The 25097-nt window shown below is 43.1% G+C and overlaps 1 protein-coding gene across 1 annotated transcript in view; it reads right to left on the bottom strand.

Annotated features, from left to right (window-relative positions):
* LOC141049002 (kinesin-like protein KIF28) overlaps positions 1-25097 on the bottom strand; it is a 327138-nt gene that overhangs the window by 286455 nt on the left and 15586 nt on the right. The window contains exon 4 of the mRNA XM_073545091.1: positions 14327-14362. Coding sequence (XP_073401192.1) covers positions 14327-14362 — 36 coding nt within the window. The remainder of the gene's footprint in view (positions 1-14326; positions 14363-25097) is intronic.

The following is a 25097-nucleotide window of genomic DNA, read 5'->3' as shown; positions in this document are numbered from 1 at the left end:
AGGTCTTCTTAGACCACAGTTCACACAACACAGTTTATGTCTCTTTTACGATACCACACAAGTCCTTGTTGGCACCACCACAGCTCCTGCTGTCAGCGATCACCGACACCTCCGGCTGCCGCTCACACACAGCTGCTGGTGTCACCTTCGTAACCCCGCTGAGTTACAGCAAGCCGCTTGTCACCTTCGTAACCCCGCCGAGTTACAGCAAGCCGCTTGTCAGTTTCTTGACCCCACTGAGCCACCGCAGGTTGACTTGAAAGGGAAAAGAAAAAAAAACACACATGCAACACAAAACTCCAAAACTCACGTGTCCTGTCTGTGTGCTCTTCAGGACGTCCGTCTCCTCTCCTGACACTGTCCAACACACATGGTGCACCGGGTGCTATTCAGGGAGCCGACCCTCCTCCCAGGGTTTCCCAACACACCGGCCTCACCAGGTCCAGGGGCTCAGCGGGTGCTGTTCAGGACATCCGTCTCCACCTGAGACTGTCCAACACTCACGCCTCACCAGGTCCAAGGTCACAGCACGTGCTCCAGGGATCCGATTCTTCTCCCAGAACCTCCCAACACTGACCCTCCAGGACCTTTGCACACTGAACCCTCCAGGTACACAGTCTTTCTCACTGACCCAAGTCATTACAACACGAACACCTGTTACCTATGTCGGCCACACAGGTTCTCGGGTACCTCTTATCCACAGAGGCACCCTATAGACCCTACAGTCTCTTTCTCTGACCCCGGTCAGCATACCACATGGCTTTCATGACCTTCACCTGCCGGCCACGCAGGTTCTTGGTCCCCTCTACCACAGAGGTGTCCTATAAGTCTCTTCCACTGACCCCGGTCGGCATATCACATGGCTTTCAAGACCGTCAGCCCTCCTGGCTCAGCGTTGCCAGCACTGCAACATGTGCTGTTGAACCGTTGCCCTTAGCAATCGAATTTTGCAGTCCTCGTCCATTGCTCCTAGCAACAAGGCTACAACACTGCCCATAGCATTCTCCACCAATTGTAAGGTAGCGCTGTCATTCAAAGTTGGGGACACTCGCTTGGCAGCCAAATAATCAGATCTGGCACGGGTTTTCCATAAAGCAAAAACAGTCCACGCGGTTTATTCAGGCATCATAAACCATGACCAGCAACATAAAGTTCATATAAACAGCATAGCGTCCATGACAGAGCTTCACTCTGTTTATCCTGTGGTCACACAGGTTAGGCAATGTCCAGCACACAGGCTCTCGAGCCTCACAGTTATATCCCCTGTCAGGGTTTACCTCATGGCTGCTTCATACTCCACACTTCAGACGTCATTCCCTCCAGGTAACTCTCACACACACGTCTCACGTGTACAGGAAGCCAGACCCATCTTCCTTCAGTCGGTCTCACATCAGCCCAGATGAGACCTTTCATACGGACCAATCGGGTCCCAGCATTCACTCATGTGACCCACCCTGGCCACCTTACATGGTCCGTAGCCACGCCCACCGGGTCACATGGCTCTGACCTCATCACAGGTCCTTCAAGCATTCATACATTCTTTACTATGGCGTTCTAGCCACACCCCTAGGTGAATTTGTAGGTAGCTCTCCCTAACACATTGGCACAAAAGATCAGCTCTGCTGATCAGCACATAATCAAGCCTTCATCCCGAGGCCACCCACCTTGAGATACATTACGATCATTCAGCATCCTACTCCTATCAGGACACTGTAAATGCTTATACGCCTGTCCTGGGACAACCACACAGCACCCCCTAGCAGACACAGTGGTCACTACACCACAAATATATATATATATATATATATATATATATATATATATATATATATGTACAGCAATATGTTGAACCCATTTATCCATTTATGTGACCATTAATATAATGACTGTAATTTTTACAATGATCATTGTAACGATTGGCACATGTTGATGATGTATTTGTGCATCTCATATAATGTATATTTATATATCCTAAACTACCGTGATCCTTGTAATCCATTCAGATTGTTCCTTGCATCATCGGTTTCATCAGCTCTTGTGTCTGGGCTTGCCAATACTTCTTATGGCTGATTGCCAGTCGTCTCATTGCACATGCGCTGCTGCTGCCTCCGCCGGATTCTGTACTCGCGATGCACCCGATGCTGAATCACATGGGGCCTCATGTGTTTCTGATGTCGTCTGCTGTACGAGGTGCGGGCCGTCAGGCGTTGCGGTAACCATGGCAGCGCGCTGCCACTTCCTGATTTTCGGCCCAAATCACTTCCGTTCTTCTACCCTTTTTAAACACAAATTGTGGTAACAGTAGTTATGCCTCTTGAGGAAGGAGAAATCCAAAATGTGCATAGGGGCTGGCTGACCATAGGAGATTCCGCTGCAATATTCTATCAGGTGCTTAATGATTGGGACATGTGCAATATTATTAGATCTTAGACTTCAAGGCATACTATGCATTACTCTGTGTCTCTATTCAATATGCATCATATTGTCGCTTCAGTATATTTACCCGTATATACTCGAGTATAAGCCGACCCGAGTATAAGCCGAGCCCCCTAATTTTGCCACAAAAAACTGGGAAAACTTATTGACTTGAGTATAAGCCTAGGGTGGGAAATGCTCCATAGATTATTCCCCCATATGCTGCCCCCATAAGAAGCTCCATAGATTATTCCCCCATATACTGCCCCCATAAGAAGCTCCATAGATTATTCCCCCATATACTGCCCCCATTAGAAGCTCCATATTGTTCCCCCATATACTGCCCCCATAAGAAGCTCCATAGATTGTTCCCCCATATGCTGCCCCCATTAGAAGCTCCATATTGTTCCCCCATATACTGCCCCCATTAGAAGCTCCATATTGTTCCCCCATATACTGCCCCCATTAGAAGCTCCATATTGTTCCCCCATATACTGCCCCCATAAGAAGCTCCATATTGTTCCCCCATATACTGCCCCCATTAGAAGCTCCATATTGTTCCCCCATATACTGCCCCCATAAGAAGCTCCATAGATTGTTCCCCCATATGCTGCCCCCATTAGAAGCTCCATATTGTTCCCCCATATACTGCCCCCATTAGAAGCTCCTAAAGATTATTCCCCCATGTGCTGCTGCTGCTGCATGTAAAAATAAAAAAAATGACATACTCACCCCGCTGTCGCAGGGGCCAGGTGCCGGTGTCACTGCTGGCACCTGAGATATTCACCTGTCCCCCAGTCCTTTGCTGCTTGCTGCTGTCTGGCACGTCATCTGTCAGTGGCGTTCAGACTGCAGGGGGCTCGCCACGCACTAACCACGTCACCGAACCCTCTGCTGTCTGAACGTCACTGTCAGCTGACGTGCCAGACAGCAGCAAGCAGCAATGGACCCCGGACCCGCTATACTTACCTGTCCTGGCACGGTCTCTGCAGTCCCCAGCTTCTCAGCGATCTCCCTTCCTGCCTTCAGCGGTCATGTGGTACGGCTCATTAAACTCATGAATATGCGCATATTCATGAGTTTATTGAGCTATACCATGTGACTGCTGAAGGAAGGAAGGGCTGCAGAGATCGTGCCAGGAAGGGTAAGTATGACCTGACACCCCCCGCCCCCCTGGTGTATATGACTCGAATATAAGCCGAGAGGGGGACTTTCAGCCCAAAAAAATGGGCTGAACATCTCGGCTTATATTCGAGTATATACGGTATTTAGTTACAGCAGGGTTTTTGCTCATTTTGTCTTTTGCAGGTTTTATGGCCAATGTCAACATGCATTTATATGCTGCATGTGTATCAACTCAAACCAAGCTCAATTTTTGTGTTTTTTCCAAACTATGTTACTGCCACAATCATGTTTCACAGATTGTATGAGGTTTTATGCTGTAGTGCCGTGTTTTTGCACTGTAGTGCAGTGGTTTTTGTCATGTGCATGACAGGATTTCAATATTGTTGTTTAATGACCTCCTAAGAGTGGACTTATGAACATTAAAATTTGAGGCCTTTATTTCCTTAGAGGTTACCTTAAGTTCCTTTGTAACCTGGCCAAGTATTATATACAGTTGTGGCCAAAAGTATTGACACCCCTGCAATTCTGTCAGATAATACTCAGTTTCTTCCTGAAAATGATTGCAAACACAAATTCTTTGGTATTATTATCTTCATTTAATGTCTTCAATGAAAAAACACAAAAGAGAATGAAGCAAAAAGCAAAAAATTGATCATTTCACCCAAAACTCCAAAAATGGGCCAGACAAAAGTATTGGCACCCTCAGCCTAATACTTGGTTGCACAAACTTTAGCCAAAATAACTGCGACCAACCACTTCCGGTAACTATCAATGAGTTTCTTACAATGCTCTGCTGGAATTTTAGACCACTCTTCTTTGGCAAACTGCTCCAGGTCCATGATATTTGAAGGGTGCCTTCTCCAAACTGCCATTTTTAGATCTCTCCACAGGTGTTCTATGGGATTCAGGTCTGGACTCATTGCTGACCACCTTAGAAGTCTCCAGTGCTTTCTCTCAAACCATTTTATGGGGGCAGCATATGGGGGAATAATCTATGGAGCATTTTATGGGGGCAGCATATGGGGGCATAATCTATAGAGTATTTTATGGGGGCAGCACATGGGGCATAATCTATGGAGCATTTTATGGGGGCAGCATATGGGGGAATAATCTATGGAGCATCTTATGGGGGCAGTGTATGGGGCATAATCTATGGAGCATTTTATGGGGCAGCATAAGGGGCATAATCTATGGAGCATCTTATGGGGGCATAATCTATGGAACATATTATGGGGGCAGGATATGGGGGCTATTCTGTGGAGCATCTTATGGGGCCTATTCTATGGATCATTTTATGGGGCAGCATATGGGGCATAATCTATGGAGCATCTTATGGGGCCATAACCTTTATGGAGAAGCATATTGGGCATATTATTCTATGGAGCATCTTATGGGGCCATTATGAACCTTTGTGCAGCATTATATGGGGTGTATTTTGTATGGAGCATCTTATGGGGCCATCATGGACTGTATGGAGCATTCTGTGGGGCTCCTGATTCAATATGGATATTCAAAAACATTTAACCTGCTGATGTCTCAATTAATTTTACTTTTATTGCTATCTATTTTTATTTTTTAAATTTACCAGTAGCTGCTGCATTTTCCACCCTAGGCTTATACACGAGTCAATAAGTTTTCCCAGTATTTTGTGGCAAAATTAAGAAGGTCGGCTTATACTCGGGTCAGCTTATACTCGAGTATATACGGTAAGTAAAAGCAAAAGTGCATCTAAATAATACATATATTATTTAGATGCACTTTTGCTTTTACTTATTTAGTTACAGCAGGGTTTTTGCTTATTTTGTCTTTTTGCAAGTATCATAGTTTGGGTCTGTTTTGCTGTATCTGGGATAGGCTGGCTTGCCATCATTGATAGAACAATGAATTCTGAATAATACCTGTAATTTATAAAGGAAAATGTCAGGACATCTGTTCATGAGCTGATTCTCAAGAAAACATAGGTCATGTAGCAAGATAACGACCCAAAGTGCACAAGTTTCTGTACAAAAAAAGGTTATAGAAGAATAAAGTTAACATTTTACAAAGTCTGAAATCTATGACTCATCCGTTTGATTTGTTCTCTCCATCTACGTTTAGGACTTGTGTGAGCATCTGATGTAGTTCTAGGTGAAATTTATGTCAAATATGGATAAATATTTATATAGATTAATCCAATTAAACTATTAGACTTTAAAGGCATTTGAACAATCATGTTATCACTTACAGTGAATTGATACATTCACACCCCATGACATTTTCCACAATTTTTCAAGTTATACCCACAAACTTAAATGTATTTTCTTGGAATTTTATGAGATACACCAACACAGAGTAGTGTTTGTGAAGTGTAAAGGACTCAATTGTCTAATTGTGTGACTTCTGGAGGCATTTGGTTATTTACTAAGGAGTTTATTTAGGGATGTCAGACTATAAGGGGCTGAATACAAATGCACATTACAATTTTCAGATTTATATTTTGAAAATAATTAAAAAACATGTATAATTTCCTTTGTGCTTTATCCAAGGGGTAATGTTTATCTTTGCAGAAAGTGGCATGTCAAGCATACCGAGATGAAGAGACTTTTAGGCTGTGTTCACACACAGGGTTTTTTTAGCGGTTTTTACCGCGGTTTTCACTATAAAACCGCTATAAAACCGCTAAAAATAAGGTGCACAGTCATTTCTATGCATTTTGCACTTTTTGTGCACATTGATGCGTTTTTTACCGCGAAAAAACTGCATCGCGGTAAAAACCGCAGCATGCACATTAATTTTGCATTTTTTTCTGCGGTTTAGGCTTCTCCCATGCTTTTAGAAACCGCTGCGGTAAAAAACGCATCAAAAACGCGGAAAAAACGCAGCGGAAAAATAGGTGCGGTTTCTGGGAAGGGATTCAGGTTTTTGTGCAGAAATTTTCTGCAACGTGTGCACTTACCCTTAAGCCGCAATGCTCCTCTGGAAAATATGCAAACTTTAGTGCCATCTATAGGAATTAGCCATCCTAATAGTCAATCTCGACCCTTTAACGAGCCTTGTCATATGAGATTCTCGTTTTGGCTTTTATCCTAAGCCATATGAAAAGGCTTGTTAAAGAGTCGATATTGACTTTTAGGATTGCTACTTCCTATAGGTGGCATTAGAGTTCTAGTCTTCTTCCTCACTGGAGACAATTTGCATCCTTTATGCTTTTTATTTTTATATTCCTTTTTGATTTTGATTTTTCTCCTTTTTCTTTTGTATGTACTTTTCCTTTTTTACATTTGCAATCACCTTTTTTCCTTTTTTTTTTTGCCCTTTTCCATATTTGTTTTGTCTGTGGCTCCCTATTAACAATAGAATCATAGAATCGTAGAGTTGGAAGGGACCTCCTGGGCCATCTGGTCCAACCCCCTGCTCAAAGCAGGATTCGCTAAATCATCCCAGTCAGATGTCTGTCCAGCCTCTGTTTGAAGACTTCCATTGAAGGAGAACTCACCACTTCTCGTGGCAGCTTGTTCCACTCATTAATCACTCTAACTGTCAAAAAGTTTTTTCTAATATCTAATCTGTGTCTCCTCCCATTCAGTTTCATCCCATTGCTTCTAGTCTTTCCTTGTGCAAATGAGAATAAAGTTGATCCTTCTACAATGTGACAGCCCTTTAGATATTTGTAGACAGCTATTAAGTCTCCTCTCAGTCTTCTCTTTTGCAAACTAAACAATCCCAAATCCTGCAACCTTTCCTCATAAGACAGGGTTTGCAGACCGGTCACCATTCTGGTCGCTCTTTTCTGAACTTGCTCCAGTTTGTTGATGTCTTTTTTAAAATGTGGTGCCCAAAACTGGACACAATATTCTAGATGAGGTCTGACCAAAGAGGAGTAGAGGGAAATAATGACTTCACGTGATCTAGACTGTATGCTTCTGTTAATACATCCTAGAATTGCATTTGCCTTTTTTGCTGCTGCATCACACTGTTGACTCATATTCAGTCTGTGATCTATTAGTATACCCAAATCTTTTTCACATGTGCTGTTGCTTAGGCCTATTCCTCCCATTCTGTATATGCTTTTTTCATTTTTATTGCCCAGATGTAGTACTTTGCATTTTTCCCTGTTAAAAACCATTCTGTTAGTTGCTGCCCACTTCTCCAGTTTATTTATATCTTTTTGAATCCTCTCTCTCTCTTCTCTAGTATTAGCTATCCCTCCTAGCTTTGTGTCATCAGCAAATTTAATCAGTTTACCCTCAATTCCTTCATCTAAATCGTTGATAAAGATGTTGAACAATACAGGGCACAGGACAGAGCCCTGTGGTACCCCACTTGAGACATTCTTCCAACTGGATGTGCAGCCATTTACGACCACTCTTTGGGTCCGATCACTAAGCCAGTTATTAATCCACCTAACAGTTGCCTTGTCCATTCCATACTTAGTCATTTTTTCAATAAGGATTGTATGAGATACTTTGTCGAATGCTTAGGTTCTTACTCTACTAACCATGTAACACCGCCTGGTTCTTCCCTGTGGAGGCATATTAACAACTTAAAACCTCCAATCCTTTTGACCGAATAACTGGCACACAGCGTTTGGATTTCCCTGTTTCTTTAAGAACTCCAGCTCCTTGTGCACATGCGCCTCCTCACGGTCGGGTCTGCCCACTGAGGCACTCAGCTTCTCGCATTTTTGGGTCCTTGTGCTTGCGCAGTCTGTACCCCTGTCCCTGTCGGTGCAGACGGGGAATCCTTGAACATCGCCAGCTGTTTAGCCCGCACACGTGCAGTCCTACCGGTGACCCCGTCCCTCATGACCCAGAAGCGCTTCACTGCACGGCTCTTAAAACACCGACCTGAGCCTGACACTAACATATTCCGACACTCGCGGCTGGCGCCCCCACACCATACAGGTATGATGCATTACTGGTAACCGTTTGTTTGCCCTTTTCTTTGGCTGCCACCTGTTAGCAAGGATCTTTGACACAGAGATCTGCTTAATATTTTGGCACATTACTCCATGAACTTAATGTGCTTCTTCTTGAGCCACTCCTTTGTTGCCTTGGCTGTATGTTTTGGGTCATTGTCTTGCTGGAAAACCCAGCCACGACCCATTTTTAACTCCTTTCTGCCATGTGACGTACTATCCCGTCCATGTGCCCTGGGACTTAATTCCCAGGGATGGGATAGTACGTCACAGCGATCAGCGGCGTCCACGTGGTGAGCGCCGCTGATCGCGGCCAGGTGTCAGCTGATTATCACAGCTGACACCCGGCACAATGTGTCAGGGGCGGCCACTGGCCGCCCCCAATACGTTAACCCCTTGCACACCGCGATCAAACACGATCGCGGTGTACAGGGGGTTAAAGGAAAGCCTCGGCAGGGAGGGGGCTCCCTCCGTGCTTCCCTGAGCCCCCCACAGCAGCGCAATATGCAGCGCTGCTGCGGGGGGCTCCATCCCTGCAGGTCCCCGAATCCAAGATGGCGACGGGGACCTTCGGGGGCCTGCAGGGAGCTGATTTCCTCAGTGCCTGCAAAGCGCACAGTGATCTGTGATGTGACAGATCAGCGATCTGTCACATGACAGTTATGTCCCCCCTGGGACAATGTAATAAAGTTAAAAAAAAAAAAAAAAAAGTGTAAAAATAATTTTAACAAAATCGCAAATAAATACAAAAAAAAATATTCCCTAATAAATTAATTTTTTGGAAATAAAAAAAAACAATAAAAGTACACATATTTGGTATTGCCGCTTCCGTAACGATCCGCCCTATAAAAATGTCCCATTAGTTAACCCCTTTAGATAACCTCCTAAAAAATAAAAATAAAAAACAAGGCAAAAAATAATGATTTATTATCATACCACCGAACAAAAAGTGCAATAACGCGCGGTCAAAATGATGCATATAAATATCCATGGTACTGCTGAAAAAGTCATCTTGTCCCGCAAAAAACGAGCCACCATACAGCATCATCAGCAAAACAATAAAAAAGTTATAGCTCGCAGAATAAAGTGATGCAAAAATAATAATTTTTTATATAAAAATGTTTTCATTGCATGAAAGCGCCAAAACATAAAAAAACGACCTAAATGAGGTATCACTGTAACCGTACCAACCCGAAGAATAAAACCGTCTTATCAATTTCATCGCACGCGGAACATTGTAAACGCACCCCCCAAAAGAAAAGAAATTCATGAAACACTGGTTTTTGTTCATTCTGCGTCCCAAAAATCGGAATAAAAAGCGATCAAAAGATGTCACGTGCCTGAAAATGATACTAATAAAAACGTCAACTCGTCCCGCAAAAAATAAGACCTCACATGACTCGTGGGTCAAAATATGGAAAAATTATAGCTCTCAATATGTGGTGATGCAAAAACTATTTTTACAATAAAAAGCATCTTTTAGCGTGCGACAGCTGCCAAACATAAAAAACCGCCATAAATAGTAAATCAAACCCCCTGTTATTGTTAGGTGTCGGATTCCTGACACTGCACAGCGGGATTCCAGAGCCAGACATCCTGCGGTCTCCCATTCTTCCTCAACCGCTCTGGGTGTTGCTCAGCAAACACAGTGAGCCAGGCTTGCTGCTCAGACTCACTCTAACAGCCTGGATGTTGCTGCCACCTCTGGTGCAGCAATAGCAGCACAACCTGCTCTGCAGGGAACTGCTCCTGAGGCTAAGTCCTCATGCCATGCTACTGGGCATGCTCGCAACTTGACCTCTCACTGGAGAGCAGGGGTCACATGCTCAGGTCCTACGTCGGATCGGATTGGTCCTTCCCAAGCTAATGGAAGGTCCTGGAAGCGCATCGCTATAAAAAGCCCGCATGGCGGCTCGGCGATGCGCTAGTGTAGCATATTATGCTGTGTGTGTATGGTGACGGATGTGTGGACTGGTGACTGACGCATTATGAAACCCCTTCCCTCAGATATTACGAATGGTGACAGAGAGTTGGATAGTCAGTCTCAGCTTGTGGCAAGCTACACGCCACGTGATCCTCGCCTACACTAGCGTCCGTCGGCGCCTGTGTCTCAGTGCCGACGTCTGCGGCTTTACCTGCCGCTGCGCTGCACTAACCGCAGCTACTCAGGGTCGCTGTTGCGACGCCACACGCAGGCCTCTGTGACATTAACAGAGCCGCGTCTCGGCATCACATTGCCTCTTGCGACTCTGTGCCAGAACAGAGCCGTTCTTAGCGTTCAGGGGACGTTAACCCGAGCGCAGTACCTCATTGCTTAGGTGCATCTGCCATTGTTCAGCAGCGGTCTTGTCACCTACCGCACGGTGGACTCCGGGCGGCGAACGCACCTCCTGTTATTTTATATTTTGGTGCGTTCTGCCGTCCTAACAGTTATCAGCCCCTTAGTTAGGGAAAAATAATAAAATTAAAAGAAAATGTATTTATTTCCATTTTCCCATTAGGGTTAGGGATAGGGTTAGGGCTAGGTGTTAAGAATGGGTCACCGAGGAGAAAAACAACACACGCTAAGTCTCAGAAAACCAGAGAGGTTGGTAACTATGCAGATCCCTGATCTTAACACACAACTAGCAGCAGTCGTGGAGCGTGCCTATGATGGTCCTGGACGCCTCGTCACAACCGGAGAACTAAATAAGCCTAAAGTAAGAAAAGGGAAAACTAACTCCCCCAGAGCAGACCCCAAAGGAAACACAGCCCCCCACATGTATTGACGGTGAAGCAAGATGAAAACACAAACAAAGGCAGAAAAATAGGCTGAGCAAACGATGGGGTCAAACTAACCTGAAAGCATAGGAAAGGAAAGATACTGTCTGCAATCTGCCAAAAAAACCCTACCCAAAATAATGTCCAACACTTCTGATAACAAAATTAACCCTGAAGTCACTAGACTTCTCCCACTATATCAGCACTCTGAAATATTCTGAGACAGAGCAAAAAACAGGCCAATCTAATAAAGGACAAAAGGCAAATTGGCAAATACAAATAAATAAGAGTGGAAATTCAGCACAGCCCAGCCGGGCTGGCTGACCACACAAAAACTGAGCTGACCAACAAGAGCAAGTGTGAACATTAGCAAAAACAAAACAACTTGAGAAGACTGGAGCAGAGCTGAAGTCCAAGACCTGAGAAGCAGACTGAATCACCAGCAACAGGATAGGGCGTCGGCTGTCTTATATCCAGTCTGATACTCCAGAGATCCAATCATTATCCTCCTCGTCAGGTGGCAGACCATTACCAATTAAACTAACCTCACTACCTCCTGTCACCACCAGAGGGAGAACGGAAGGAAAACTCCCAGCTGGTGGAGCAGAAAATGAGCTCATAACAGCTAGGGCTAGGGTTAAGGCTAGGGCTAGAGTTAGGGCTGAGATTAGGGTTAGGGGTGTGTTGGGGTTAGGGTTGGAGTTATAATTGGGGGGGTTTCCACTGTTTGGGCACATCAGGTGCTCTCCAAATGCAACATGGCGTCTGATCTCAATTCCAGCCAATTCTGCGTTGAAAAAGTCAAATGGTGCTCCTTCCCTTCCAAGCTCTGCAATGTGCCCAAACAGTGTTTTACCCCCACATATAGGGTATCAGCCTACTCAGCACAAATTGCAAAACAACTTTTGGGGTCCAATTTCTCCTGTTACCCGTAGGAAAATAAAAAATTGGGGGCAAAAATATCATTTTTGTGGAAAAAAATGATTTTTTTTATTTTCATGCCCGGGCGTTATAAACTTCTGTGAAGCCCTTGGGGGTTCAAAGTGCTCACCACACATCTAGATAAGTTCCTTAGGGGGTCTAGTTTCCAAAATGGTGTCATTTGTGGGGGTTTCCACTGTTTAGGTACATTAGGGACTCTCCAAAGGCAACATGACACCCGCAGACCATTCCATCAAAGTCTGCATTCCAAAACGTCACTACTTCCCTTCCGAGCCCCGACGTGTGCCAATACAGTAGTTTTTTCCCACATATGGGGTATCAGCGTACTCAGGACAAATTGGACAACAACTTTTGGGGTCCAATTTCTTCTGTTACCCTTGGAAAAATAAAAAAATGGGGACTAAAAGATCATGCTTGTTGAAAAAATACGATTTTTTATTTTCATGCCTGGTCGTTATAAACTTCTGTGAAGCACTGGGGGGGTTAAAAGTGCTCACCACACATCTAGATAAGTTCCTTGGGGGGTCTAGTTTCCAAAATGGTGTCATTTGTGGGGGATTTCCACTGTTTTGGTACATCAGGGGTTTTCCAATCGCGACATGGTGTCCGATCTCAATTTCAGCCAAAAAAGTCAAATGGCGCTGCTTCCCTTCTAAGCTCTGCCATGCGTCCAAATAGTCATTTACACCCACATATGGGGTAATCAGCGTACTCAGGACAAATTGCACAATAACTTTTAGAGTCCTGTTACCCTTGGGAAAATAAAAATTGGGGGTGAAAAGATCATTTTTGTGGAAAAATATGATTTTTTAATTGTACCGCTGTACGTTATAAACTTCTGTGAAGCCCTTGTGGGTTCAAAGTTCTCACCACATATCTAGATAAGTTCCTTGGGGGGTCTAGTTTCCAAAATGGGATCACTTGTGGGGGTTTCCACTGTTTAGGTACATCAGGGGCTCTCCAAACGTGACATGGCGTCCAATCTGAATTCCTGCCAATTTTGCATTGAAAAAGTCAAACGGCGCTCCTTCCCTTCTGAGCACTGCCATGCGCCGAAACAGTGGTTCCCCCCACATATCAGGTATCAGCGTACTCAGGACAAACTGCACAATAACTTTTGCAGTCCAATTTCTCCTGTTACCCTTGGTAAAATAAAAAAATTGAACCTAAAGTATTTTTTTGTGAAAAAAAGTTAAATGTTCATTTTTTTAAATATTCAAAAAATTCCTGTGACGCACCTAAAGAGTTAATAAACTTCTTGAATGTTGTTTTGAGCACCTTAAGGGGTGCAGTTTTTAGAATGGTGTCACTTTTGGGTATTTTCTATCATATAGACCCCTCAAAGTGCCTTCAAATGTGATGTAGTACGTAAAAATAAAATGGTGTTGCAAAAATGAGAAATCGCTGGTCAACTTTTAACCCTTTTAACTTCCTAACAAAAAAAAATTTTGGTTCCAAAATTGTGCTGATGTAAAGTAAACATGTGGGAAATGTTACTTATTAACTTTTTAGTGTGCCGTATCTCTGTGATTTAAGGGCATAAAGATTCAAAGTTGGAAAATTGAGAAATTTTCAAAATTTTCGCCAAATTTCCATTTTTTTCACAAATAAACGCAAGTTATTTGAATTAAATTTTACCACTAACATGAACTACAATATGTCATGAGAAAACAGTGTCAGAATCACCAGGATCCATGGAAGCGTTTCAGAGTTATTACCTCATAAAGGGACAGTGGTCAGAATTGTAAAAATTGGCCCGGTCATGAACGTGCAAACCACCCTTGGGGGTTAAGGGGTTAATGTCCTGGCAGAGGGAAGGAGTTTGTCACTCAGGATTTTATGGTACATGGCGCCATCCATCCTCCCATTGATGTGGTGAAGTAGTCCTGTGCCCTTAGCAGAGAAACACCCCCAAAACATGGTGAAAGCTGGCCACTTAACATGTATTTGCTTGATTATTATGACAGCAAACTTAGAGTGTCCAGGCAGGTGTGATCTCCTACCCATTTTGACAACTGGCATAACCACGTACTTTACGTTGGTGTTGTGCTAAGTGAGTATTGTGAACTGGTCCTAGGCAGTGCTCGCTGAGCACTCAGCTGTTCTAAGTCTAGCGATAAGTTTTGTCTTGTTCAGTATAACATAATATATTCCAAGCAGACATACTATATATATAACTATAGTTACCTGTTCATTATAAATTTCCAGCATACTGAATGTTACCTGCAAAGAGTTAAAGATTATATTAATATATCTATATTGCATCATTCCAGCATTACACTTAGAGTATGGTAAGCTTTGTCCAGAACACTAAGGCCACTACTTATAAAAGCTTTAATGCCAGAAAACTGAGGTAAAAGGCTTGAAAAATCTTTTGGTATTTTCACTCAAATTTCTCTCTGCCAAAATAGGTGGAGCTGAGGGGAAGGGGACACCATAGGGTCTAATTCATGATGAAGTGAAGTTTACTTTACACCAGAAATCTTTCTCCAGTCAGTGACAGGACTAAAATTTGTGGCAAGGCACCAGGAGGCGCACACCATCTGTCAGATGTGCCTGATTCATTGAGAGTCAAGTGCATGAGGAGTGCCAGTTTTGAGGAAGGGAGCATAATGTGTTAGAGATAGTATTATATTGTAACCTGTATAAGCTTGAGGCACAAATTGTACACACTTTGCATTAGAAAACTAACAAAGCAAAAAGATAATGTTGTCCAGACACACAATGTACACAAAACACATTTGTCTCTGTATAATGATGTAACCAAAAGAAGACCTAGAAAAATATATCAAATAGAGAGGTTCCTAGTTGTAGCCAAGCATCTAGTCGTCCAAGTACAGTAACTGCTGTAAATATATATAAAAAATTCCTTACCTGTTAATTCTCCTTCCACTCCCGTGTTGATTTTCCGGTGATCTCCAGCACTTTGCTTCCTTTTCCTGCTGTGATGAGGTGCTGTACATCCACATGACCCCAACAGCCAATGACTGGCTTCATCAATATGAAACTAAACTGCTGATGTCAGTTATTGGCTGCAGTGTTGATGTGGATGTACGTACCGCAAGGGCCACCATCAGGGCATTACTACCCTTACTGCTGTATAGGGCCCAGTGAGTAGCAGTACAGAGAGGGGGACCCAGGCCCTGCCTCTTATTCTTCTGCTCACCGAGCTCCAGAGCTCCATCGTGCAATGAAGATCTGTGCCAGGGCACTGGAGCTTTTCTCGGAGCTCCATAGCAGTCTAGCCTTGACAACTGCGCAGCTCCCGCTTCCTTCACCTTCTGGACTTCCGGTCAGGTGATGGCGCATATGGGATGATATAATGGAGTATGAGCTGTAGGGGATCGTCAGTGAGGCAAGTATGAAAAATATGTTTTTTTTTGTTATTTCTTTATAAAATGAATTAAATGGGTGAGGGGGAGGTGGAGGGAAACTGCAAGTTATGAAGTGAGGGAAGTATGATAAGGTGAGTGGGATGAAGGGGACTGCAAATGATGAAGTGAGTGGGAGTTTGCAAATGATGAAGTGAGGCGGAAGAGTGCAAATGCTGAAGTGAGGGGGACTGCAAGTGATGAAGTGAGTGGAGGGGATGCAAATTATGAAGTGAGGGGGAGGACTGCAAATGATGAAGTGGGTGGAGGTACTTCAAATGATGGTGAGTGGAGGGAGGGGGACTGCACATGATGAAGTGAGTGGGGGAGGGGGACTGTACATGATGACATGATGAAGTGAGTGGGTGAGAGGGACTGCAAATTATGAAGTGAGGAAGGGGAGGGGGACTGCAAATGATGAAGTGAGGGGGGGAGATGGGGAAACCATCACTGGAATGGAGGGGCCAATGGAGGATGATTAGTACATGAGCATTGACCCTACTAATGAATAAGCAAGATGGATATCAGTGTATCTTGTTGCATAAGGCATCTAGACAAAAAAAACTCTCTTTTGACAACCCTGTGCACTGGAAATATCGGCTTAACCGAGCATTTCTGCAAATGATGAATTGAGGGTGTGGGACGGGGGACAGGGGACAGCAAATAATGAATCAAAGATGAGGGGGTGGGGAGAGGAAATACAGAGGAATTTTGAGGGTGTGAGAGTAAATGATGTATTAAGACTTGTGGATGGGGGACTGTAAATGATGAATTGAGGGTGGGGGAGAGTAAATGATGTATTGAATGTGGGGTAGAGAAGTTGATAATGAATTAGATGGTGGGGTGGGAGAGAGAGAAGACATGACATAATGAATTGGGGCAGAAGGGTCATATAATGAATCGGGGAGGCAGAGGTACAGAGTAGGGGCTGTTGATGCAGTGACTGTTATTGAATTGGGAGAAAGATTACAGGGGCAAATTAATTTGTATTTTTATTGGGTGTGGAAAGTGGCTTTTTATAAATGGGGCACAGTGGTGGATTATAATTTATATTTGGAATGGTGGGTTGCACGATAACTAATTATGTATTAATTGTGGGTGCATGTCTGTATTCAGCTGTGTAGTGTAAAAGAGAGGGAAAAAGAGGGAAATGTCCTCTGGAAGCGGTGCTCTAGATAACTGTGTTATTTTATGTAGGAATGAGTCATGGCTGGAAGAGGTTATGGCAATCTGCAAAGGATGAAGAAGAAAAGAAAGATGAAGGACTTCAACTAGATATGTCACTGGTAAGACAGTGTGTCATCTGTACACTGACACTATACACTGTATACTATATACAGAGCTCCTGTGCATAATGTCACCAGTGATGCCTATATTACCTGTACACTGACACTATATACAGAGCTCCTGTGTATAATGTCACTAGTGATGCCTATATTACCTGTACACTGACACTATATACAGAGCTCCTGTGTATAATGTCACTGGTGATCACTGTATTACCTGTACACTACTGTATATACAGCGCTCCTGTGTATAATGTCACCAGTGATCACTGTATTACCTGTACACTGACACAATACACAGAGCTTCTGTGTGTAATGTCACTGGTGATCACTGTATTACCCATACATTGACAATATATACAGAGCTCCTCTGTATAATGTCACTGGTGATCCCTCTATTACCTGTACACTATATACTATTATACAGAGCTCCTGTGTATAATATCACTTGTGAATATGGTATTACCTGTGCACTAACATTACAGTGGGGGAAATAAGTATTGATCCCTTGCTGATTTTGTAAGTTTGCCCACAGACAAAGACATGAACAGTCTATAATTTTAAGGGTAGGTTAATTTTAACATTGAGAGATAGAATATCAAAAACAAAATCCAGAATACCACATTGTATAAATTACCGTATATAAATTTATTTGTATTTTGCAGTAAGAAATAAGTATTTGATCCCTCTGGCAAACAAGACTTAATACTTGGTGGCAAAACCCTTGTTGGCATGCATAGCAGTCAGATGTTTTTTGTAGTTGATGATGAGGTTTGCACACATGTCAGGGGGAATTTTGGTCCACTCCTCTTTGCAGATCATCTCTAAATCATTAAAATTTTGAGGCTGTCACTTGGCAACTCGGAGCTTCAACTCCCTCAATAAGTTTTCTATGGGATTAATGTCTGGAGACAGGCTAGGCCACTCTATGACCTTAAAGTTCTTCTTTTTGAGCCACTCCTTTGGTGTCTTGGCTGTATGTTCTCGGTCATTGTCTTGCTGGAAGACTGAGCCATGACCCATTTTTAATGTTCTGGCGGAGAGAAGGAGGTTGTCACTCAGGATTTTACAGTACATGGCTCCATCCATTCTTCCATTGATGTGGTGAATTAGTTCTGTGTCCTTAGCAGAGAAACACCACAAAACATAATGTTTCCACCTCCATGCTTGACAGTGGGGATGGTGTTCTTTGGGTCATAAGCAGCATTTCTCTTCCTCCAAACACGGCGAGTTGAATTAATGCTAAACGCCTCAATTTTTGTCTCATTTGACAACAGCACCTTCTCCCAATCACTCATAGAATCATTCAGGTGTTCATTGGCAAACTTCAGAAAGGCCTGCACATGTGCCTTCTTGAGCAGGGGGACCTTGCAGGCACTGCAGGATTTTAAACCTGTAGGGCGTAATGTGTTACCAATGGTTTTCTTAGTGACTGTGGACCCAGCCTTGAGATCATTAACAAGCTTCCCACGTGTAGCTTTAGGCTGTTCTCTAATTTCCTCATGATCAAGGATACCCCACGAGGTGAGATTTTGTATGGTGCCCTAGATCGATGGAGATTGACAGTCATTTTGTATTTCTTTCATTTTCTTACTATTGCAACAACCGTTGTCTCCTTCTCACTCAGCGTCTTGCTTATGGTTTTATAGCCCATTCCAGCTTTGTGCACGTCTATGATCTTGTCCCTGACATCTTTATAAAGCTCTTTGGTCTTGCCCATGTTGTAGAGAATAGAGTCTGACTGATTAATTGAGTCTATGGACAAGAGTCTTATATAAAGGTGACTATGTAAGACGGCTGTCTTTAATGCAGGTAGCGAGTTGATTAGGAGCATCTAACTGGTCTGTAGGAGCCGAACTCTTAATGGTTGGTAGGGGATCAAATACTTATTTCACATTGCAACAAAGGAGTGGCTCAAAAAGAAGCACCTTAAGGTCATGGAGTGGCCTAGCCAGTCTCCAGACCTTAATCCCATAGAAAAAATATAGAGGGAGTTGAAGCTCCAAGTTGCCAAGCGACAGCCTCAAAATCTTAATGATTAAGAGATGATCTGCAAAGAGGAGTGGACCAAAATTTCTCCTGACGTGTGCAAACCTTATCAACTAGAAAAAATGTCTGACTGCTGTGCTTGCCAACAAGGGTTTTGCCACTAAGTATTAACTCTTGTTTCCCAGAGGGATCAAATACTTATTTCTCACTGCAAAATGCAAATAAATTTATATAATTTATACAATGTGATTTTCTGGATTTTATTTTTGATATTCTATCTCTCAATGTTAAAATTAATCAACCCATAAAATTATATACTGTTCATGTTTTGTCAGTGGGCAAACTTACAAAATCAGCAAGGGATCAAATACTTATTTCCCCCACTGTATATACTGAACTCCTGTGTATAATGTCACTGGTAATCGCTGTTTTACTTGTACATTGACACTATATACAGAGCTCCTGTGTATAATGTCACTTGAGATAACTATATTACCTGTACACTATATACAGAGCTCCTGTGTATAATGTCACTGGTGATTTCTGTATACCTGTACACTATAGACTCTCCTGGTATTCACTGTATTACCTGTACATTGACACTATATACAGAGCTCTTGTGTATAATGTCATTGGTGATCCCTCTATTACCTGTACACTATATACTATATACAGAGCTCCTGTGTATAATATCAGTAGTTATCACTGTATTACCTGTACACTAACACTATATACAGAGCTCCTATGTATAATGTCACTAATGATCACTGTTTTACCTGTACACTGACACTATATACAGAGCTCCTATGTATAATGTCACTGGTGATCCCTGTATTACCTGTACACTGACACTATATACAGAGCTCTTGTGTTTAATGTCACTGGTGATCACTATTACCTGTACAGTGACAGAATATACAGAGCTCCTGTTTATAATGACACTTATTATTGTGTTTTTTTTATTAATGATCACTATTGTAGTATTTGGTCACTATGTGGTGGTAATATGTGGTCTGCTTATAGTGTGATGGTATTTGTCCCTTGTATGTGGTATTATTCGGTAGCTATGGGGTGGTAATATATGGTCTGGTCATGGTGTGGCAGTATTTGTTGCCTGTATGTGGTATTATTCTGTCACTATGTAGTGGTAATATGTGGGCTGGCCAGGGTGTGGTGGTATTTGTTCCTTGTATGTGGTATTATTCGGTAACTGTGTGGTGATATGTATCCTTTGTATGTGATATTATTGGTCACTTTAAAACATGTATATGACACATTCTCCTTAAGAAAAATAAATAAGAATATATCTAAAAAGAGTATTGGATAATTAAAGAAATGTTTAATAGGTTAGAGTAGAGTAGGGCGCTGCCAAAAAAGTACCTTGCCATGGTAGTGGTTTAAAAAAATCTTTTTGCCAAAACAAAAACTTCTGGCTATGTATGTGATCTGGTGTTCATTGGGAGTTGATTATGTATGATTAGTGAGGATGTGGTGCAGAAGAGGAGTTTTTGCAAGAGTGGGCAGTGGGACTGCGGAAGGTTTGAGGAGGAGCTGGGATGGAACCTGGGCAGAGTCTCAAGGGGACCTAAAATGTTGCCAGTATGGGGCCCTGAAATTCCTAGTGGCAGCGCTGTGTACTGCAATTCATTTATTGTAATTTGTTATATTTAAAAATAATATACCCCCTTTTAACTGTATAAATAAAAAGTTCTACAGCTTTCTACTTTGTATTTCAATATATCACCATTTTCACTATTGTTATTATTATTTTTTCTTACATACGTGTTTACCTTAACAGATAGAAAATGCAGTGCATAGCTAGTCCTGCTGTCAATGCTGTGTGGGCTAAATACACCAGTAGCTAAAATCTCACTATAGTTTTATACAATGTATCAGTTTAGAGCCAGGCTGTTTAGTTCACAAAACTTTGCTTAGACTGAACAGGATATCCATTTGTTAAAGGTTTTGTCCAAAAGTAAAATATGATGGATTATGGATCGATTCAAAATAATATATGTAGGTGTATTTGAGACTGCTCTGGAGGTTTACTCCTCAAAGGGAATCTGTCTGCAGGTCTGTTATGTAGCCTGAAGACAGCATGCTGTAGGGGTTAAACACAGATTTCAAGGATGCCTCTTTTATCAAGCTCCAGTTTGCTTCCAATTATTGTTTTAGCACCAGGAGATTATCATTACTGGGACACAACAGCTGTGCCTCCTGGTCTGACAAAGCCCCCTGCTGTGATGAGCACCTCACTGTCTATGGACTTTGTAGGTAGAAAGCCTGGTGTAGACGGGGCCAGCTTCCAGAACTCTGCTGTATTGCTAAATCTAACAGCTCTGATTGTGTCACAACTGCTGCACTCAGTAATCTAAGTGATACATCACTGGATTGAGCTTCTCTTTGCCTACATCACGCTGCTCTCAGAGGAGGTAAAAAAAATCCTGCTGACAGATTCCATTTAAATGGTGTCTGCTCCATTCGGAAGTCACAGCACCGCTGCAGCCTGTAATTGGCTGCAGTGGTCAGGTGACTAGAAGATGTAATACTCGCAGGAGAGGCACATGGTTCGTGGACCCACTGTGCCACAGACCAGACCTACCCTGGAAGGCGGTGACTAAGCAGCTACTTTGGTGTTCACTGGAGACTCTAGTGGTTTGGTCAGGCTAATGATGCAGGTAGCTGCCAAGTGCCACTACAGAGCGGCCACGGGTTACAATTCTGGTACTGCCGATGCGACAACAGGGTACAGATACTGCAGATGCGGTTACAAGGATACAGACACTGCCGAAGTGGACACAGGAAACAAGCACAATCTATACCAGACCTATTGGACAGAAGGGAAATCACTATAATAGACTATGGGAATAGTAATACGGACAAGGAACAGGGACCTGGAAACATACAATTGCACCACCAACAAACCTAACACTAACTATAGATGTTGCTCAGGCACCTCAAAAATTGGGGAGGGTCCCTTTTGTATAAAATGCTTCTCAGCTATTGGCTGGGAGACACCTTGCATGTGACCAAATTAACTAAAGCTATTAGAGGCATTTACATACTTACATACCCCCTCTGCCCACAGCTTGGCAGCTTCCACCATCAGACAGTGAACCCTCGACAGAGCATCAGTATTGTCATGCAGTTACCAGGGCCTATGCTCTACATGGAAGCTAAAATCCTGAAGTGCTAGGAACCACTTGGTCACTCAGGCATTGTTTACCTTCTTCCACCTCATCCAATTCAGTGGGGCATGGTCTGACACTAGCCTGAATTTACGGCCTTAGAGGTACTACATTGGAGTGTCCAATGCCCACTTGATGGAAAAACATTCTATTTTCACTATGGAGTAATTCTTCTCACAAGAGGACAGCTTCTGACTTAAATATATCATGGGATGCTCTTCCCCATTCATCTCTTGTGACAAGACTGCACCAAACCTGACATCTGACACGTCCGTCTGGACCACAAACTCCTTAGAGAAATCCGGAGCCACCAGCATTGGGCTAGCATCAGTTCCGTCTCAGCTTCTAGAGACCACATAGCCATAGCTGACTTTGTCCATTTTAAAGAGGTTCATCAAAGGAATGGTGAAGTTAGGGATAAACTGGAGGTAGTAGCCCAGAAACACCCTGACCTGCTTCTTTGACAGAGATTGTGGCCAACTCTGGATTGCGTCAACTTTATTGGGGGCTTTATTTCAGCCCTACCTATGACTTAGCCCAAGTATTTAGCTTCCTCCATGCCCATGGCACATTTCTTTGGGTTTATAGAAAACCCGGCCTTCCACAGAGCATCAAGTCATCCAGGTAGGCCACTGCGTACCTCTTATGGGGAGTTAAGATCTGGTCCAAGGCTCTCTGAAAGGTAAAAGGAGCTCCTTGAAAACCAAATGGCATCCATGTTTACTGGTAATGACCGTCTGGCGTTGAGAAGGCCATCTTCTCCTTGGTATATTGGGACAAGGGAATTTGCCAAAACCGTTTTGTGAGGTCAAGGGAGGTAATGTAACTGGACGGCCCTTGCCTTTCAATCAGTTCATCTACCGTGGGAATTGGGTAGGTGTCGAACTTCGAGACCTTGTTGAGCTTCCTGTAGTCTTTACAGAACCACCACTCCCCATCTAGTATTGGTACCAATACTATGGGACTGAACCAACCACTCTTAGACTCTTCAGTGACTCCTAGATTCAACATCCGCTTCACCTCCTTGGAGATTATCTCACGATGGGCCTCTGGAATCAAGTATGGTTTCAGGCTAATGTGAACATGAGGCTCTGTGAGTATCTCATGCTCTTTGACCTGAGGGACAACTGGCAACTCAAAAAACAGGTCTTTATTCAACTGCAACAGCTCCTGACATTGCTGCTTGTATGAGCAAGACAAGGTGTTCGCCTCCTTAACATCTCCCACGCTAACTTCGGACTTGGCCATCAGATAAGGAAATTTCATGGGTTGTCTGTCCTGCTACAGTTTAATCAGGTTGACATGGTAAACCTGATAGAACTTCCTCTTTCCAGGTTGGTGGATTTTATAGTTGATTTCACCAACTTTCTCTACTACCTCATGGTGGCCCTGCCATTTGGCCATGAACTTGCTGTCTACCGATTGTATCAACACAAGTACTCAATCCCCTGGGTTAAACTGTTTCACCCTGGCTGACCTATTATACATCCTGGACTGTGCTTCCAGTGCTGCTTCTGAGCAACACATACAGTTGTGGCCAAAAGTATTGACACCCCTGCAATTCTGTCAGATAATACTCAGTTTCTTCCTGAAAATGATTGCAAACACAAATTCTTTGGTATTATTATCCTCATTTAATTTGTCTTAAATGAAAAAACACAAAAAGAATTGTCCTAAAGCCAAATTGGATATAATTCCACACCAAACATAAAAAAGAGGGTGGACAAAAGTATTGGCACTGTTCGAAAAATCATGTGATGCTTCTCTAATTTGTGTAATTAACAGCACCTGTAACTTACCTGTGGCACCTAACAGGTGTTGGCAATAACTAAATCACACTTGCAGCCAGTTGACATGGATTAAAGTTTACTCAACCTCTGTCCTGTGTCCTTGTGTGTACCACATTGAGCATGGAGAAAAGAAAGAAGACCAAAGAACTGTCTGAGGACTTGAGAAACCAAATTGTGAGGAAGCATGAGCAATCTCAAGGCTACAAGTCCATCTCCAAAGACCTGAATGTTCACGTGTCTACCGTGCGCAGTGTCATCAAGAAGTTTAAAGCCCATGGCACTGTGGCTAACCTCCCTAGATGTGGACGGAAAAGAAAAATTGACAAGAGATTTCAGCTCAAGATTGTGTGGATGTTGGATAAAGAACCTCGACTAACATCCAAACAAGTTCAAGCTGCCCTGCAGTCCGAGGGTACAACAGTGTCAACCCGTACTATTCGTCGGCGTCTGAATGAAAAGGGACTGTATGGTAGGAGACGCAGGAAGACCCCACTTCTTACCCCGAGACATAAAAATGCCAGGCTGGAGTTTGCCAAAACTTACCTGAAAATGCCTAAAATGTTTTGGAAGAATGTTCTCTGGTCAGATGGGACAAAAGTAGAGCTTTTTGGGCAAAGGCATCAACATAGAGTTTACAGGAGAAAAAAAGAGGCATTCAAAGAAAAGAACACGGTCCCTACAGTCAAACATGGCGGAGGTTCCCTGATGTTTTGGGGTTGCTTTGCTGCCTCTGGCACTGGACTGCTTGACCGTGTGCATGGCATTATGAAGTCTGAAGACTACCAACAAATTTTGCAGCATAATGTAGAGCCCAGTGTGAGAAAGCTGGGTCTCCCTCAGAGGTCTTCCAGCAGGACAATGACCCAAAACACACTTCAAAAAGCACTAGAAAATGGTTTGAGAGAAAGCACTGGAGACTTCTAAGGTGGCCAGCAATGAGTCCAGACCTGAATCCCATAGAACACCTGTGGAGAGATCTAAAAATGGCAGTTTGGAGAAGGCACCCTTCTAATATCAGGGACCTGGAGCAGTTTGCCAAAGAAGAATGGTCTAAAATTCCAGCAGAGCATTGTAAGAAACTCATTGATGGTTACCGGAAGCAGTTGGTCGCAGTTATTTTGACTAAAGGTTGTGCAACCAAGTATTAGGATGAGGGTGCCAATACTTTTGTCTGGCCCATTTTTGGAGTTTTGTGTGAAATGATCAATGTTTTGCTTTTTGCTTTATTCTCTTTTGTGTTTTTTCATTTAAGACAAACTAAATGAAGATAATAATACCAAAGAATTTGTGTTTGCAATCATTTTCAGGAAGAAACTGAGTATTATCTGACAGAA

The sequence above is a fragment of the Dendrobates tinctorius genome, unplaced genomic scaffold (genome assembly GCF_039654945.1).
Source record: "Dendrobates tinctorius isolate UK_male_01 unplaced genomic scaffold, ASM3965494v1 ptg000140l, whole genome shotgun sequence".
Taxonomy (NCBI): Eukaryota; Metazoa; Chordata; class Amphibia; order Anura; family Dendrobatidae; genus Dendrobates; species Dendrobates tinctorius.
Note: the sequence above shows the minus strand (reverse complement) of the source record. Positions and strands in the feature narration are given on the sequence as shown.